We start from the raw sequence: 19,442 nt of genomic DNA, 5'->3' as shown, positions 1-19,442 counted from the left end.
TGAGGAAGTTCACGGGAGAAGTTCCCGATATAATTCCAATTTCTGAATTGAGAATTGATGAGAACAAAAGGTTGATTGAAGAACCAGAGGCAATTGTTGACCGAAAGACTAAGAAGTTGCGACGCAAAATGGTTGGGTTAGTGCTTGTCCGATGGAAACACACGAATGGGCCGAATCTCACCTGGGAGACGGAGAGTGACATGTTGAGTCGCTATCCGCATTTGTTTATTGATGTGTGATTCCGGGGACGGAATCATTCTAAGGTGGAGAGAATTGTAACGCCTGTGTTTCCAGGCTTGCCATTTTTAGCAATGTAATAGTCTAGGTTAACCTTTGTAACCCGTTTTGAAATAATAAGATTGTATTATTTGAGTATTATGTGTTTTGTGCTTAATTGCTTAATTATGTGGTTTGACTAATTAAGAATAAAAATAAGCGTCAAAATTTAAGTGTAAAATAAACTTAATATCTTTGATTAATGTTGTAGTAGTTGAAACGAGGTTTCCGAATATATATAGAACGCCCAAATCCGACTTCGTATGAGGAAGTTATGATTTATCGAAGTTCCGGCTTAGCGGTATACAGCCTGAAATACTCGATTTGAGATCGAGTGGTTTTTAGCCGAAGCAATCTAAATGAGAATCGAAGATCTCATTGTTGGTATCGAAACGATAAAAAGTTAGGCGAGAACGGACGTCAAACGAAGAAGTTATGAATTTATAACGAAAGTTTTTGTCGCGGCCTATTAAAAATAATTAATAAAAATAAAGTCAAAATTAGCCGACGGAGTCTAAACGAAAGTCGTAGAGCGTGGTCTCACCTTTCCGTGGATATAAAGAACGTCGAAAACGGAGTTCGTATGAAGAAGTTATGAATTTCCGAAGTTTATTAATCATTTTGTATTTAAATTTAATTCAAAATCGGAAGCCTTATCCGAAGCCGAGTCACCGGTGCAAGGTTCTAAATGGCGTGAGGCGTGGCGTGGCGGCAATGCCAAGCCTCAAGCTTAACGAGCCATGGCGAGCCACGGCGTTTTTCAAGGCGTGATGTAAGGCGGCGATTTTGTATTAATTTAAAATTATATTACCACATAAATATAAATTTATACTAAATATAACTACTTTTTAGAAGTGTTAAATCAATAACTAATAACAAAAAGTTAACAAAAACCACAATACTTGTATCTCCGGTTTGAAAAGACATAACAAAGAGAAAAAAACTGTGTCTCAAACGAAAAAACACGCGCCATAACACGCTATAACGCGTCATGGCGCGCCATATCACGCCTTGTCACGCGTTACGCCTAACAGCAACGTTATGAAGCTTTTTGTAACGGCGAAGCCACGCCTCACGCCATGGCGCGCCTTTTAGAACACTGCACCGGTGTGATCCGGAGTACGCCCCGCGTACGTGAGTACGCTATCGCGTACTCCGATAGTGTCGACACTTCGGATGACGCATGCAATGACGATTTCGGACGCAGTACGCGCTGTGTACTGCAGTACGCCCCGCGTACTCCGAGGCTCCAGCCTCTATATAAGGGATCCGAAGACAGCCATATTTCTTGTTCATTTCTTCTCTTCTCTCTAGTCTTTTGCATCGTTTTTCGTGCCGAAGATACCCCGAAGCCCCGGTATCATACTCTAGCCCCGAGGCAAGTCCCGAGACCCCGAAGATCCCGAGAAGTGCGGTTCCCGAGTCGAAGCTCTGCCCGCGAGAAGTTCGATTTTTGTGAAGATCTTCCAGATCTGCTGTGGATTACTACTTCTATAAGCCGTAGTGCTGTCCGATCATCTTCTGATCAAGTGAGTGTATACTAACTTTCTTAAACACAATAATAATACGAGTTTGGTTCGAGTGTATTAATTATATTGTTGTTTATAAGTGTGAGTGTGTAGTTATTTTCTTCCTAATACAATAATACGAAGTATTTTATATAAAAATACGTGCTATGTGTATATATTTGGTTGTGTTATGTGTGAATGTGTATTCACTCTCTTCTATCTTACAGATCTGCTTATTTCTTTATGAAATATGTGTTATGTGTGTGTGTGCCTCATCTGTTTGGTGATATATGTGTTGATTAAAGCATGCTATACAGGTTTTCTTTAAACTGTGTATACAAATGTATATTTTTATCTACTAATATGTTGGGTAGAACATGGGTAGACAGTTGGTGTGTAATAAACAGATGAGAGGCCTCGTTGTTGTTTGATTGAGTCATCTAGCGGAGTTTAGATGACGATCACTGGCTATTCTAGACAGTCTTGTGGAAACATTAGCAGGTTCGCCACCTGTAGGTGTTAATGAACTTGGGTGTTCATTCGTTGTACTCCATCCCCCTCATGGTTGCCTTATTTGACTTATATTGCTGAGGTACCCCTGAAGCATGTGTTGTCGCCCCGATGAAATATTCTTAGACTAGGTCCCTTATGTTAGTTGTTTTAGGGACATTAAAGTGAGAATAATGGGAATGGGTAATTTGGTTATTGTTGGTTGGTGAAAATTAAATATGATATTTATTGTGGGTTGAAAACCCTATATGCTCACCAGGCTCCCAAGCCTGACCCACTCAGTTTTAAATTGTATTACAGGAAGTGGCGGAAGGGCATGAGATGGATGAACCATCAAGTTGTTTTGATTACAAGTCTGCATATGTTTATATTTGTTATATGACTTGTAATGTATTCGTTTATGCTTATTGGTCTGTATCGGAACATGACACCCCGAGTTTTGATTATAATGAAAATACATTTCTTTTATGAAATGCTTCGGTAAACATTGTTTTATCATGTTTTGTTTTTGGGAACAAATTCCGCTACTCTTTCAAATCAAAAGAATTTACTCTGAAAATATTTAAAAGCATAAATGAAAATCGGTCTTTTCTGGCCGAGATTTTGGGGATGTCACATAATGTTCCTTTGCTTAAGGCCCAAGCTAATCCAGAAGCCTTATCCAAGGCCCTTGGACGAAATCATTAGGGTTTCCCCTATGAATTTCGTCCACCTTCTCCAGGGAGGTTCTAGAATGTTCCTTCCAACTATTTAATAATTGCAAACTAGTCCCTGTACTTTATAATTAATACATGAACCCCAAAATTAATTCCAATTAATTTTTCACTAACTATTAATTAAATGTTATGATTTCTAATTAATATATTATTTTTATAACACATTAAATAAATCATTTATATTAATTTATTGATCTTATAATAAATTAATTTCTCTCCTTTCATAATTTCTTTGTCCAGTTGTTAGGTTTGAGGGCAACCCAAAAGAACTGTGTTGTTATTAATTTAAGTACATACCAATTATAGTTATGGGCTTAGACACCTAATCCAACATAACTCATATATTATATGGTTAGGGTTGAGTTTCTGAATTCCAACCCGAACTCAACCCAATTATTAGACCTAGTTAAGAGTATAGTTCTAAATCAAATAGGAGAATATAACCTAGGCTAGAGGGTATGGATCGGGAAATGAGTGAGATAACCTTTCCCTCGCCTCAGAACATAATACTGAGGGTGAGGGAAAATGAGTGCGGGAAAAAAGTGAGGGGAGTTTATCCTTCACTCTCTCTCCTCGTATAATTGGTCAGTCTTTTTTTTCTAGTTATTTTTAATATTTATTAAATTATATACCTACTAAAAAGTTATAAAAAAATATATCAAAATTTATGATTTGTAATTCCCTACAAAATGAGTATGATATATATATATATATATATATATATATATATATATATATATATATATATATATATATATAATAAAATAAAACTTAGTAAAGATAACCATTCCCTCAATTTTGATGAGTAAAATGAGTATGATGGAAAGTTGGCATAACACTCAAAAAGTGAACAATCTTTCTCATACATACAATGTGGTCTAACATAAACGCAAAAGTAATATGTGAAATTACAAATGTCAAGATTTGGTCGAATAAGAAAAACAACTATTCAAGCTTAAAAGAAATATGCATTGAATAAGTCCAAATACCGAAAACAACTCAAAAATTACTTCAAGTACAACACTTGGTCTTAGCTATTTAGCTATTGCATACTAGGGTAAATGAGTGAATGGTTGTAATTAGCATTCAAATCGCATAGTATTTGACTCATGATTGATGTGCTTTTTCAAATTTTAATTGGGCGCGGACTTAATTTATTTAGAATTTATAATTTGTATATATTAAAGTATAAAACTGTCGGTTCGGTTTATAATGGTTCGGTAAACTTATAAAACCAAAACCGAACTGCTACCTATTGGTTAGAAAAGGATAGAAACCAAATCACCGGTTTTAAAAATGGTTCGGTTATATCGGTTAATTTGGTTTTTGTTCGATTTTTCGGTTATTATGTTCGCTCATAGTTTTGCCAAACAAATACATAATTGCTTAAATGATACAAAAGCGTTTGGAATATATTCAAATGGAGAACTTGATCTCTAAGTCTTCCCTAATCATTTACTTTTTTAAATATATTCAAATATCGATGTGTCTTCTGTCTTTTTTCTCAAGGTACTCAATGTACCATTACATACTTGATGCTACATAAACTTTCTAGATTCAAATGTTATATATCTTGATAATAAAAGCATAACTCAATTAATTGTTTCTTAGATTTGATTTATTGATCAACCTTTAATGAGCACCACGTATAGTGTGGGAGGCAGACCACACTACTCAAGTGCATGTGGGTATACCCATGGAAAATAGCTGCAATCCATACAGTACAATGTTTACTTTCACACATTTTTTTTTGCTATGTGCTTCATGGCTTTATATAAATTCATTTATCAATCAAAAGATTTTTATTAATTTATATAAAAATTATTTATGATTGTTGTTCAAAATAGGCTCACAATGAGCAAGAAAAAGCATATAAGCATTAAGGTAACCACCATAAATGGGACACAGTCTAGTGATGTCAAAAAAAATGTACAAAAAATTCAAATAACCAATAACTTTTGAAAAAAAAAATAGTTAGTAGTACATTTTTATGATAAACAGCATTGAATATAAAGTCTTTTTTTTTTCTAAAATCTTACCTATTCTTAAATACCAAAAACATATTTCAAACATTATTTTCAGCATTTTTGCTATATTTAATCATCTAATTTTTAAGTGCTTTACATAAAGAGATTCAAAGACAATCATTTAATGCAAGACCAACCCCCATCATCTTCCCCAATAAATTTCTGTAGAAAAACACACCCAACTCCAAGAACAACCCCAAAGAAATGGAGGAAAAAACTAAACTTTTATTACTTTCTTTACTCTTTCTAGTTGCAGTTCACGGCGGCGCCGGAGGTTTTGTTGGTGGTGGAAGAACCACCAGAAACGGGTGGTCAAACTCAAACACATCGACTCTCAACAATGCTTACATTGCCCTCCAAGCATGGAAGTCAGCCATCAAAGATGACCCTAAAGGAATCTTGAACTCATGGGTCGGGTCAAATGTGTGTGATTACAAAGGAGTTTTCTGTCAAGATTCATCAGTTACAGGGATAGACCTTAACCATGGTGGTCTCGAGGGTATTCTCGTAAAAGAACTTTCCCTCCTCAAAGACATGACTCTCCTTCACCTCAACAGCAATAGTTTCACAGGCACAATCCCAGATAGCTTAAAAGACCTTTTTGCCCTCACTGAACTTGACCTCAGCAATAACCAATTCTCCGGACCTTTCCCTACCATAATTCTCCAAATCCCAAATCTCGCGTATCTAGATCTTAGATTCAATCTTTTTTCAGGACCCATTCCAGACCTTGTATTCACCAAGAATCTTGACGCAATTCTACTCAATAACAACAATTTCGAAGGTCAAATCCCACATAGTCTAGGCAATTCCCCTGCTTCGGTAATCAATTTAGCCAATAACAAGTTGACAGGTGACATTCCGATTAGCTTCGGGTATTCTGGTTCAGGATTGAAAGAAATCCTGTTCTTGAACAACCAATTAAGCGGTTGTATCCCTCAAGGAATCGGAATGTGGTCAGATTTACAAGTTTTTGATGCGAGTTTCAATTCGTTGATGGGTCATATCCCTGATTCGATTTCTTGTTTGGAAGATATTGAAGTGTTGAATGTTGCACACAATGAGTTGTCGGGTGAGTTGCCGGATCTGGTTTGTGAGTTGAAATCGTTGATGAATTTGAGTGTTGCTTATAATTTCTTTTCTGGGTTTAGTCAAGAATGTGGGAAATTGTATGGTAGGAATGTGGGATTTGATTTTGCATTGAATTGTATTCCAGGGAGGGAGATGCAGAGGCCTGAGCCAGAGTGCGATATGATTCCCGGTGGTAGTTTGAGCTGTCTTAGAATCCCATCTATGAAGTCTTTTTCTTGTGGGACATCGTTTAGATCTTCGAATTCGCGAATCCCATGAGGATAAATATAAGATTTTGTATTGGAATAGAGAAATTATGTTTCAAATTGATTATTGTATTGAGTATTGACATTAACTCGCAAAGTGAGGTCGGAAAGTTATGGGTTATTCTCAGTATTCTCTTTGCACGGTTATAACTATAAGCATGGATTTCATATTCATATTGGCTTTTAATTTGTTTCCACCGTTTTGGTTTTATTACATACAAAGTTTTATCGTTTTTAACTTTTTTTTAGTGTCTTTGCCTTTTGGGTTTTACAAAGATGAAAAGAAATAGACAAAACTGCACTATTTCGAAAATTAGGTTCAAAAAAAATATTGGTTTATCACTAGAGGTCCAAAGTTATCAATTTTGATGCAAGTTCGGTACAAAGGTTTTGACATTTTTTAATGACTTTATTTTATAATTTTCTTTTATTACAAGAATTCAAAAAACATTTAAAAAAACAAAATAAAATACGCCTAACCCTTTTTCTCTCATGTTCTTCATTTCTTCTTCAAAACCCTCATTTCCCTCAAATCCACCATCTCCAACGACCCACAAATCTATCATCCTCGATACCGACGAGATCTATTGATTTTCGAACGGCACCGATGTTCAGAAAATTTCCACTTTCCGAAGACGTTGATCATCTGACGAGCATGGCAGCGAACAGATATGGCGAGATATCTAGGGTTTGCAGAGGCGGCGGCAACGAAAGGGTCCAGATTCGAACGACGCAAGGGTTTTAGGAACGTCTCTCTCTCTCTCTCTCTCTCTCTCAGTTCATCGCCCTTAACCATCCTCTTCGTCAAGTTACAGATATGTCGTCCTTCCTCCCAAACGACGTTGTAAGAGGGTTCGTTCAAAGACGAAGGATCTGGTATGTAGTGGCAGCGATGACGATATAGATCGGAAAACAGGCAACTACACTTATTTAGATTTCGTTCAAAGACGAAGGAAGGCAGAAATAGGGTTTTTGCCGGTAACGATGACTTTTAGATCGAAGTTGTTATGATCGATGAAGATGACTTTGAGAAGCATTCATTATGTGGTGGTTGACGATGATGGCTGACAGTGGTGACGACAAAGACGATCATGGTGACGTTCCAGATCAGGATACCCAAAACATCCATCCTCTTCTCCACTGATTTGGTTTTCATTCTCATTTTCTGGAGGTCTTTGTATTTTTTATTTGCAGATCTAGAAAACTCAGTTTCAGAAAACGATAATCATGCATATGTCTAGAAAAACCGAATGATTCTAGGGTTTTTGATTTTGCGAGTGTAGAATAATGTATCCTTATTTTTTAGATCTAAAAAAATCGAGTTTGTAGAGATATTTTGTTCTTGAGTAATCTCATTCTAATTTGAGTGATTTGGAAAAATTTGAGTTAGCAGAAAAGTTGATTATTCATGTTTAAGATGCTAATCTGAAAAAAAAAATGATTATTTTGTTTTTCAAATCTCAAAAAAAATAAAATTGTTTGACATTAGCTTGTGAGCTGGTGGTGGTGGTGTCATGCAGCAGTGGTGAGTGGTGGTGACCGGCAACAGTGGTAAAGTTAATATGTTAAATGTAGGGGTTGGGTTGGGTAGGGGTGGTTTTTTTTGTTTTTTCTTTCAATCAAGAAATGTTAAAATAAATTTAAAAAATGAAAAAAGAAAATGTCAAGGGCAAAATCGGGATTTTAAAAAAAATCAAAACAAATTAGAGCAAACTTACAACAAAATAAAACTTTGGACCTCTTGTGCTGGTCCAAATTTTTTTGGACCAAAGTGTCAATTTCCGACATACCACATGAACCATTTGTGCAATTTTGTCAAAGAAATATGCCAATGTATGTTAAATTAAGGCAACAAAATGATTACTTTACTATTTTAATGTTAAGACATGGTTTAGATCAATAATGACCATAAAAGCGATCATAAGTGTGAATTACAAAGTCCAAAGACATGGTTTAGATCAATAATGACCATAAAACCATGTTAAGACATGGTTCAGATCAATAATGACCATATGACATGGTCAATAAGCCATTTGTTTGAAGAGCTTTTTCGCTAAAATGAACATTTATCTGAAGAATATACTTTAATATAACTCTTATTTTATGGCTTTAACAAAATGACCATTAAATCCTCAAAACAAACCTCACGAACCGCAAAGATAACACAAATATCAAAGCTATTTATGGTGCCTATGGGGGTTTTGGCTATAGTATTGAAGGATTGAAGAATAAACGAGTTTGGTCCTGCATAGTTGGTTCTATTAACCCAAAAATAAAAAAAAGTTGATTCCACATACAATTTTGAAAAAAAAAATGCATTGGAGATGGAGCATTGACCAAGATTTGGACAGAACTTTGGCTTGGGAAGAGTTGTGAATGTATTTCCGCATATGTTTTTGCTAGAAATAAACCAAGAGTGCTCAGTTGAAGATTGTCGAGGTTCCGATGGTTGAATTTAGGGACGGAGGTGGACTGGTGGACCATACAATGTGGAGCCAAGGACCAATAGCTTTTGGCTCTTCTTTTATGTGTTTCTCTTCGTACAGAGATCATTTTAATCAAGTTGACTCGTTGAAGGTCTTCCACACTAAGAAAAGTGTCATTGATTGAAGCGATTACAATGTCTATGTGGTGGGTTATCTGGAACTACCGCAACTCCCTTATCTTTGGATCGAAGACTACCGGGAAAGAAACATTATTTGGTAGTATTGTAACGAGTTTTTATAATTCGTTTAGTTTTAGATTTGGTAAATTGAAAGTTAGTAATGTCTTTTGGATTCAAAACCAAGTCTTTGCAATTAATTGTAAGCTTTATAGCTTCTTGCTAACTTTTAATAATATTAAGCCTTTAAAAAAAGGTATCACAGGTCTACACTTTTCAAAAGTTCATTGTCATCGTCATCATCGTTTGCCATCTCTTTCACCGCAAAAAATGAACAAAAGTCATCATTTTTGTTTGCGCATGTGGATCATGGGTTGATAAAAATGAATGTGATGTAAGCAAGTAATCATTAAACTTTTGTTCTTATTGTAGTAGCTTGATTGTTAGTTGAACACACTTGGCAGTGGACTTTAGCATTTAATGTAATTTTGTTTTGGTTATTTGGGTTTGATAAGCATAAAATACCATTTCCTTCACTAAAATTGAGGTAGTTTTAAGGGAATCAATACCAACATGATGATGAACCCCTTCCAAATGGTTCATATTGGTTCGCGAGACCCGCACAACTATCCATTAACCATGCATGAATGGTTGAAATTATTCACATTGACGGTTTTTTTTTTCGAAAGAGACATTGGCGTTGTTGTAATGGTATGAGTGTGAATATGTAATTGTATTTTCAATGTGATTCAATATATAACATCATTGTCTAAAATGTCGTTTGATTACCCATCCTCAATGACTAACAAGGTGAATGTGCTATTTATGAATGGAATAAGGGAAAGGTTGTCTCCTACTCCAACTCTAATGACAACTATTTATCAATGATCAATGGTTATTACCCGTCCTTATTGACTATCAAGGTGAATGTGTTATTTATGAATGAAATAAGGGAAAGGTTGTCTCCTACTCCAACTCCAATAACAGCTATTTAGAAATTCATATTTTGGAATTTGGATCATGGTTGGAGTTGTGTAATATGAATGTGGATCCTTCACTCATCCATACGATGTTGATTTCAATGATTCATCATTAACATGACGATGGTGCATTGTAGCTTCTAGCTAGAGGATACAAACAACATTTTGGACATGAAATGTTTTAGCTTATCTCCAGTGTAAATTGGTGGATGAGAATGATATTCGTTAGTTTAAGAGTGGTGCCTAAATATATTGAGGATTTACTTGGGTTGTTTACAACATTTCCAATAAGAAAGTTATCCGTGTACGTCTTATTTGCATTGTAGCTCAAGGTTTTATGACATTTTCGAGGATAAAGTTATCTATTTAAGACTTATTTGCATGTTGGAGCATGGCTTTTATAATTTGTTTGTTAAACCATGTATCCTTTTGGTTACATATACAATTTAGATGTGTGGAACATGTGTTATTTTTATATCATTTTTGTTTCAAATTGTTTATGTTGTATCATAATGAATTCTTATGGAAATTTGCGTACAGTTGGATGCAATGGCCATTTGTTAGACCGTTGTCTGTGTAACTGTGTTTTATTATAAGGGAAAATGACTTATATGGTAACTATGTTTCAAAATTGTTCAAAAAATATCATTCAAGTTTGGTGTGTCCAAAAGACACCATCCAAGTAAAGTATTTGTACAAAAAACACCACCAAAGTACATTCTTTGTTCAAATTTGACCTTGTGTAACCGACAATTATCGGTAAAAAATAAGTAAAGGAAAAAAACAATAGGAAATGACTCAAAGGGGTAACTATGTTTCAAAATCGTTCAAAAAACACCATCCAAGTTTGGTATGCTCAAAAAACACCATCTAAGTAAACTTTTTGTACAAAAAACACCAACAAATATTACCCACCAGTAACTGGCCCTTACAGGTTAAATGATGACTTGACTTAATTATTATGACACGGCGTAATAATTATTGACAAAACAATAAATGATATATTCCTCCTTTAAAAATCGATTTAAGGTTTCTTAATGAACGAATGACTTCACATTCTCCTATGATTGCTCTTCTTTTTCTAAAGTGATGATCTCAAACTCAAGTCCAAAACCCTAATACTTGACTTAAGGCAAAAAGGGCTCCTTTACCCATGCCTCAATAAGCCTCCCTCCGACTAATGCCTAAATCCGTAAAAGGCCCAAAAAGGCATCCAAGCCCAACTACAAGGCCTCTAAGGCCCAATATGGCCCAAGAACCCCCAACATGGCCTTAAGCCCCAAAAATAACCTGCTATAATCAGGTGGGCCCGAGGCCTAAGTTAAACAAGTCCATACATATGCCCAATATATGTTGAAGCCTCTACGATCTGGATTTCAAGCCAATACGCTCGACATACTTCTAGCGTACGCCTATTGTACTCGGCTAGGGTCAAGAACCGCCAATCTTCTGAAGACCATAACTTCTTCATTCTAAGTCCGATTTCGTCGTTCTTTATATCCATAGGAAGCAAACGAGAAGCTCTACACGTCTATCAACTCCCCCTTGCCTTACAAAATTTCTAACATAAACCTAAACCTCATAAAGACTCGAACTGATACTTACTGATATGTCCTTGGGCTCCAACACAAACCGACCACTCGGTCCCCAAAACCTACATTATCCATCACCAAATGGGCATTACAGACACCACGACTTGTTACAAACGAATATAAATTCGAATACATCGTACACATGTATCGGAACCATATCCCAGGAAACATGCAAAAGAAATGATACGAAACAATAAAATAACAAGGAAGGGACAAGAGACGTGCCTATCTATAGACCGGATAATAAATGAAGGACCGGTAAAGACTATAAACTCTTCTAATAATGAGCAGCCTATTAGGCCTTAGATGCCTTGTAGTTGGGCTTGGATGCCTTTTTGGGCTTTTTATGGATTTGGGCCTTAAGGGGGAGGGAGGCCCATTAGAGCCCTTTTTGTCTTAAGTCAAGAATTAGGGTTTTGGACTTGAGTTTGAGATCATCACTTTAGAAGAAGAAGAGCAATCATAGGAGAAGATGAAGTCATTCATTCATGAAGAAACCCTAAATCGACTTTTAAAGGAGGAATATATCATTTATTGTTTTGTCAATACTTATTATACCATGTTATAATAGTTAAACTAAGTCACCATTTGACCTCTAAGAGTCAGTTACCAGTAGGTAATATTTGAACAAAACATATAGTTTGTTGGTGTTTTGTATACAAAAAGTTTACTTGGATGGTGTTTTTTGAACATACCAAACTTGGATGGTGTTTTTTAAACGAATTTGAAACATAGTTTCCCATTTGAGTCATTTCCTATTTTTTTTTTTCCTTTACCTATTTTTACCGGTAATTGTCGGTTATCACAAGATCAAATTTGAAAAAAAAATATACTTCGTTGGTGTTTTTTATACAAATGCTTTACTTGGATGGTGTTTTATGAATACACCAAACTTTTTTTTGAACGATTTTGAAACATAGTCACCCATATAAGTCATTTTCCTTTATTATAATGAATTTTTTTTGATGCAAAAGTAACAATAGGCAACGGGGATCTTTTACATGGAAATTTACAATAAAAAATTAACCAAAACCAAAGCAAATAATGTATCCTTATTTAAATCAAAACTAAATAACTTGAACCAAATAAACCAAATATCATTTGGTTCCAGATCGGGTTTTCAGTTATGATTTTTCATCACACCACTAATTCGAGCTCATCTCTTCAAGAGAAGAAATTATTAACCCCACTTGTATGAATACCAAAGAAAGGGTCGAGAAGATGTAATTGGCACCCCTACTTGTCCAATGGCATATGAGTTATGAGTGGGGCAGATTACAACTACAGAATTGTTAAGTTTTGGTATGAATTGTGAAGAGGATTAAACAAGAGGTGAAGAATTATGAAGGGGATATGATCTTCTGTAAGAAATCTTCTATACAGTAGACTTTAAAACTAGCACATGCATTATAGTTTCTTTCAAAGACAACACAAATGAGCTACCATAATCCATCAAACACAAAATGTAATAGATTCAAGGAAAATGTAAATTACTAGAATCCAAATAAAAGTAGCAAGGATAAAAATAAAAACTAAACTCTGCCAGTTGTTTCAAAAAGGTTGGATTTTGATGAAATCAATCTTCATCATCGATGACCTTAGTGCCTAGTCCCTTCAACCCCTCTGCTGGGATCTCTGCAACAGTGACAAGCGAGTAAAGTTCTTCCTTTGCATCTTCATCATCGTTCCTCTTGCGGGCAATACGAACCCTAACCCTCCTGGGTACACTTCTGATTCCTCGGCTCCAAACATACTTGTTTAGCTTCACATCCACCCTCACATCTGTTGTCCCCATGGCCTTCTGGGCAAACTTCCTGATCTCCTTAATGGCCTTAGGAGCCTTCTTCTTGAATGTGCTGTTGATCAACACAGATAGAAAATTTTACATATAGGGTAGCAAATAATGTACAATCAAGGTCAAGCCTAAACGCGATCGTATAATACAGATGTTGGCAAAGATAAGGCTTCCGAAAGAAAGTTCAATCGAAGTAGACAAGCATATATGAATAATTTATAAGAATGAATCAAGTATGTACCATCCATGGAGGCGCTTGTGAAGGTTGATAGTGTACTCCCTGGTAACAACCTCTTCTTTTCTTCCTTTAGTTTTATCCACCATTTTTACTCTCTCGTATCTGCACCTTACCTGCAGACGAACATACAAACAAGGAATCAAAACAACAAATCAGTAAAATTTCCATCACAAAACATCATAATTCTTATATCAGGCAACAAATAATATCTCCATTGATTGCTAACAGATATGCTGCATCATCAAATTAGATAGTCATGGAATTCATTTGAGCATCAGAGAAGACAGAGATCGAACCTGCGATTTGGGAGCTGGAGAAGAGAAGACGGAAACAGAGGCGCAGAAATGATGGGATGAAGGCAATAAAACCCTGATATTGATGCGTTAGGGTTTCCTTTTTCTGTGGGCTTGGCCCAGAGGCTGTATTGGGTCATTGTTGAAACTAACGAAAGGCCCAATTCATAAAAGGATTTTTTTATGGCCCCGACAATTCGACACTGGTAAAGAATTAATATATATTTTTTGTGTTTGGATCGATTCGTTTAAAAAAAATGTTTTTTATGTTTGAGTAAATTACACGAATGGTCTCTATGGTTTGGTGTAATTTGCACGTTTGGTCCCTAACTTATTTTTTTAACTCGGAAGGTCCCTAGTATCTGTTTTTGTTACGTGCTTGGTCCATGTCTTACCTAAAAAGACTATTTTGTCCTTGATTTTTTTCATTTATTTAATCAAACACACTCTCAACCCCACTTCGTCACCTTACCTTGTCTACCCCACAATTTTTCCCTATTTAAATAATAGTATTTTGGGTAAATTACACTGTTGGTCCCTGGTGCACATGCCAGAAAGCGTGTTCAGTCCTTATTTTCAAAATTTAGCTCGTGCAGTCCCTCGTTGTTATTTATCGTGCACGGTTAGTCCCTATGCACGTTAACTATTAAATCCTTCCGTTTAAGCCACCCACGTGCCTTGCACGCAGGGGCATTTTCGTCTTTTCAGGGTTTGTATACATGAACCATTATGGCACGACTTCGATAACTGATCATTTCTCATTTCATCCTCCGTCAACCCTTAGCATTGCACAAGAAAACCCTAGTTTTCTACGATGGTGAACTGGAGGATTAGGCAAGAATGGGAGGAATACAATCTCCAAAGCTCATACGGTAAAATTTTCTACATTTTCAGTTGATCATCCATTATACGTTCCTAAAATGTAATTTTTTTTATTTTTTGGGTTCGCAGTTGACAATCCATCTATGTTCTCGATACGATTGAACTATGGTGGAGTTTTTACGAAGTTTCCATGACGCAAATACATAAAGGGGAAGATGAAATATATTGATGGCATTGATAGTGACTTGTTCTCGGTGCATGATATGGACGAGATAATGGAATTGCTTGATTGTGTGGAACCAGGTAAAAGTATATACTATCATTTCAAACGACCAACTTGGGATTTAGATTTTGGGTTGTATGCTTTGGGCTGTGACGAAGATATAAACCACTTTAGGTCATACGTGTATGAACACAAGGTGATAGAAGTGTATACAGAGTTTTGGGAAACCAAGTTGCATACGTATCAAATGTCCCCAAACCCTACAAAGATAAAGATACACGAAATTCCTGAGTCCCTTTGTCGTAAAAGCTTGTTATTGACATGGTCAAATTCAGGGGATTGTCCTAGTGAAGAAGCCCCTGTTTTTGAGAATGTAGAAACTATGGACCAACCCCCTAGTACATTACCAGAAACAACCTTGGAACAACCCCTTGTTACATTGAGTGAAACAGTTGAGTCAACCCCTTCCTATATACCAAGAATTGAAAGCCCTTTGACTGAACCAATGATAGGAAGCACATGTCCTAATGTTGATGGTTGGGATGATGATACATTTGAATGGTGTGAACCTTTTGGTGGGACTCCTATGGAACAAAATGAACCAAATAGTGAAAAAGCAGGTGAAGACAGTCAAGCTAGTAAAGACAATCATGATAGTGATGACAATGAAGATAGTGAAGACAGTCAAGATAGTGATTACATAGTTGATGTAGATAATTTGTTAGATGATCCATAGGTTGATATGAAGAACTTTCACCTCAACATTGACAAAGAGGTGGAGTGGGTTGGAAGTTTTCCTGATGATCGAGATGAAGCAGTAGAAGGTGATGAAGAATTAGATGTTATAGACACTGAAGAATTTGTATCTGCATCTTCATCAGATGAGGGTGAAGCTAGTAAAAAAGGAAGAAGATAAGAGATTTACAAAGAGCACATAAGAATGAAGCAGCTGTTGTCAAAGATCCATTTTACATCCACCAGACTTTTAGCATAGCCAAGGAAGTTAAACAACAAATTTATCTTCATTCCATACAAAGTATAAGGGAGTTAGACTTCGTCAAGAATGACAAAAACAAGATTAGAGTGGTTTTTAAAGGGACAATACCAAACCTTGGGATATTAGAAACAGGTAGGACCAGCAAAAGTAATGACAAAGTGGGACCAAGTCAAAAGAAAAAGAAAGTGAAAGATGGTTCTATTCATAAATGCCCATGGGTCCTACTAGCGAGTAAGTGGAAAAAAGACATTAACTGGACTGTTAAGACCTATGAAAAGCAACATACATGCCTTCAAACAAGGAAAATTAGGGCATGCAACTAAAAGTTTCTCTCTGAACAGATTGTTGACACAGTGGAGGCAAACCCAGAAATACCACTTAGAGCATTACGTGAGATGCTTGAGAAGAAATACCAAGTTGGATTGTCAGACATGAAAGTTCATAGGGCGAAAATGAAACCCCCGAAATCAATTAGGGAAGATTTTGTTGCTCGGTACTCATGTCTAAGAGACTACTTACAGGAGGTGCAGAGTAGAAATCCAAACACCACAGTCAAACTTCAAGTGCAAAGTGAACCATGTTATGCATATGAGACCAGGGTATTTGAACGAGTATACATTTGTCTTGGTCCACTGAAAAGTGGATTCGCAGCAGGGAAAAGAGATTTACTAGGGCTTGATGGTGCATTCATGAAGGGTCCATACCATGGTATGATCCTGACAACAGTGGTATGTGCATAATCATATTTTAGTATTTGATTAATGTTTGACCATAGTTAATTGTTTGCTTATTACTATGTTTGACATGATAATTCAGGGTTTAGATGGGAACAATTACACATACCCTTTGGCATATGCAGTTGTTGAAGCAGAGAACTTTAATTCATGGACCTGGTTTTTAACTAACTTAGGAGATGATCCTGGTTTGTATGCAAACTCCAACTTCACTTTCATATCAGACAGACAGAAGGTAAATAAAGTTCTCCATTCATTTTCACCTGCATGTTTTACAATTCAATAAGCAACTTCACTCTTTTTATGATTTAGGGGTTATTGCTTGCACTTAAGAAACTTTTCCCAACAGCAGAGCATAGATATTGCCTAAGGCATCTTCATGAGAACATGAAACGTAAATGGAGGGGCAAGGAATTCAAGGATTGTCTTTGGAAATGTGCAACATGTACCACCATACCACAATTCAACAATGCCATGGAAGAACTAAAGAGACTTAACAGTGAAGCATATGACTGGCTTAATTCTATTCAACTTAAGCACTGGTCCAGATCCCACTTCTCAGGTATATAATATTATGTTTATAAGTGTATAATTTTTAAATATAATCTAATACAGTTGTGTTTTATTAGGGAGGGCACATTGTGATGCTTTGTTGAATAATATGTGTGAGAGTTTGAATAGCAAGATAGTGAAGGGTCGTGATAAGCCAATTATTAGTTGCATGGAGTTTATTATGGAGTATATCATGAGGAAATTTGTCATGGTTCAAAAAGAAATTGACAAAGCTAATGGCCCATTAACTCCTACGGTCACTAAGACCCTTAAAAAAATTAACGAAAGGGCAGTACAGTGTAGGGCAGTGTTATGTGGCAATGGGAAGCACCAGGTTACAAGTGAAGGTACCAATCAGTATGTGGTTAATATGGACCAACAAACTTGTTCATGTAACAGGTGGGAACTGACAGGCATACCCTGCAAACATAATATAGCAGCTATATGGGATATGAGGCTCAACAATGAAAATGTTGGAATACCTGAGACATGGGTACACCCAACTTATTGGCTCAAGACTTGGAAAGAAATGTATGTCTTCAAAGTTGAACCTATTAATGGGAGGTTTTGTGGGGAAAAAGCACATGTCCTACTAAGTTGATACCACCAAAGTATCGTGTACCTATTGGCAGACAAAAAAAAAAGAGAAAAAGATCTGCAACAGAAGATGATGGAGTGTCCACAAAATGGAAATCTGTAACATGCACAAAATGTGGAAATGTGGGCCATAATGGAAGGACCTGCAAGTGTGACACCCCCAAAATCACAGCCAGAAAAGACCGGTTTAATTTATGCTTTTAAAATAATTTCAGAGTAATCATTTGATTAAAAGAGTTGCGGAATTCGTTCCCAAAACAAAATATGATAAAATAAGATTTACCAAAGCATTTCTTAAAGAAATGTATTTTTCATTATATTACAATACTCGGGATGTCATGTTCCGATAAACAGACCAAAAACATAAACATTTCAATACAGACCTTACAACAGTTATTTACAACAACAGGTCTATAATCCAAAAATAACTTGACAAGTCATCAAACTTATGCTCTGGCGCCACTACCTGTAATACAAAGAAACTAAGTGGGTCAGGCTTGGGAGCCTGGTGAGCATATAGGGTTTTCAACCCACAATAAATAATTATATTTAATTCCACCAACCAACAATAATCCAATTACCCATTCCTGTTATTCTCACTTCACATCCCTAAGACAACTAACATAAGGGACCTAGTCTAAGAATATTTCATCGGGGCGACAACACATGCTTCGGGGGTTCCTCAGCAATATAAGTAAAATAAGGCAACCATGAGGGTGATGGAGTACAGCAAATGAACACCCAAGTTCATTAACACCTACAGGTGGCGAACCTGCTAGTGTTCCACAGGACTGTCTAGAAAAGTCTGTGGTCGTCATCTAAACTCCGCTAGATGACTAAATCAAAAACATCGAGGCCTCTCATCTTTTTATCACAAGACAACTATCTACCCATGTTCTACCCAACATTAGTAGATAAAATATACATTTTTATACATAGTTTAAAACATGTATAGTATGTTCATTCAAAACACATTTCAGATAAAAGATGAGACACATACACATAACATGTATTTCATAGAGAATAAATCATATCCACGAGATAGAAGAAAGTGAATATACATTCACACATATAACAAAAAAATATACACATAACACGTATTTCGTATAAAATACTTCATAATTATGCGTTAGAAGAAAGTAACTACACACTCACTTGATCAAAAGATGATCAGACAGCACTACGGCTTGTAGAAGTAGTATTCTTCGGTAGATCTGGAAGATCTTCACAAAAACCGGACTCCTCGCGGGCAGAGCTTCGGCTCGGGAATTGCACTTCTCGGGAACTTCAGGGCTTCGGGACTTGCTTCGGGATATTTCTTGCACGTAAATCGAGGTAAAACGGGAGAGAGAGGAGAGAAAATAGCTACCCTAACCGACTGGCCCTTCAAATCTATTTATAGGGCAAATTTGGCCCTTGCCACGTCGTGGCACCCTTTTTCCACGTCGTGGGCTTGGTCGTCACTGCATACGTCATCGCAAGTTGCATTTGGGGGACTTCCGGAGGTGTCAGAAGACTTGCCACGTCGTGGCACTGCTTGCCACGTCGTGGTCTCTGACACAACTTTGGGGTTCGCGCCCCGAACTTCATAAATTCATAACTTTCGCACACGAACTCCGTTTTCGACGTTCTTTATATCGACG

The 19,442-nt window shown here is 36.4% G+C and overlaps 3 protein-coding genes across 4 annotated transcripts; 2 read left to right on the top strand and 1 right to left on the bottom strand.

Annotated features, from left to right (window-relative positions):
* Positions 1-5,154: 5,154 nt before the first annotated feature.
* LOC145066401 (leucine-rich repeat extensin-like protein 7) lies at positions 5,155-7,706 on the top strand. Of its 2 annotated transcripts, XM_079013635.1 has the most exons (2): positions 5,155-6,109; positions 6,254-7,706. In XM_079013635.1, the coding sequence occupies exons 1-2, from the start codon at positions 5,242-5,244 to the stop codon at positions 6,385-6,387; spliced, it is 1,002 nt and encodes a 333-aa protein (XP_078869761.1). In that variant the 5' UTR covers positions 5,155-5,241; the 3' UTR covers positions 6,388-7,706. The 2 variants fall into 2 exon arrangements, with proteins under 2 accessions (XP_078869761.1, XP_078869760.1); XM_079013634.1 differs by having other exon boundaries at positions 5,156-7,706.
* Positions 7,707-12,936: 5,230 nt separating this feature from the next.
* Positions 12,937-14,004, bottom strand: LOC145068865 (large ribosomal subunit protein eL31). The gene is made up of 3 exons (XM_079015836.1): positions 13,878-14,004; positions 13,585-13,694; positions 12,937-13,404 (listed from the first exon to the last, which is right to left on the bottom strand). Exons 2-3 carry the CDS (start codon positions 13,665-13,667, stop codon positions 13,125-13,127), a joined length of 363 nt encoding a protein of 120 aa, XP_078871962.1. The 5' UTR covers positions 13,668-13,694; positions 13,878-14,004; the 3' UTR covers positions 12,937-13,124.
* Positions 14,005-15,661: 1,657 nt separating this feature from the next.
* On the top strand, positions 15,662-17,803 carry LOC145067415 (uncharacterized). The gene is made up of 6 exons (XM_079014564.1): positions 15,662-15,815; positions 16,271-16,644; positions 16,733-16,885; positions 16,963-17,212; positions 17,280-17,559; positions 17,602-17,803. The coding sequence occupies exons 1-6, from the start codon at positions 15,662-15,664 to the stop codon at positions 17,801-17,803; spliced, it is 1,413 nt and encodes a 470-aa protein (XP_078870690.1).
* The last annotated feature ends 1,639 nt before the right edge of the window (positions 17,804-19,442 follow it).

The sequence above is a fragment of the Lactuca serriola genome, chromosome 8, assembly GCF_051521515.1.
Source record: "Lactuca serriola cultivar US96UC23 chromosome 8, Lser_US96UC23_V15, whole genome shotgun sequence".
In the NCBI taxonomy this organism is placed as follows: Eukaryota; Viridiplantae; Streptophyta; class Magnoliopsida; order Asterales; family Asteraceae; genus Lactuca; species Lactuca serriola.
Note: the sequence above shows the minus strand (reverse complement) of the source record. Positions and strands in the feature narration are given on the sequence as shown.

Bases quoted from the DNA above. Each gene is read 5' to 3' on its own strand.
- LOC145067415 (XM_079014564.1), top strand. From the start codon at position 15,662: ATGAAGAACTTTCACCTCAACATTGACAAAGAGGTGGAGTGGGTTGGA. The intron at 16,645-16,732 runs GTATGTGCATAA...ATGATAATTCAG, and splicing joins GTATGATCCTGACAACAGTG to GGTTTAGATGGGAACAATTA. The intron at 17,560-17,601 runs GTATGTGGTTAA...TTCATGTAACAG, and splicing joins ACAAGTGAAGGTACCAATCA to GTGGGAACTGACAGGCATAC.
- LOC145068865 (XM_079015836.1), bottom strand. From the start codon at position 13,667: ATGGTGGATAAAACTAAAGGAAGAAAAGAAGAGGTTGTTACCAGGGAG. The intron at 13,405-13,584 runs GTACATACTTGA...GTTGATCAACAG, and splicing joins CACAAGCGCCTCCATGGATG to CACATTCAAGAAGAAGGCTC.
- LOC145066401 (XM_079013634.1), top strand. From the start codon at position 5,242: ATGGAGGAAAAAACTAAACTTTTATTACTTTCTTTACTCTTTCTAGTT.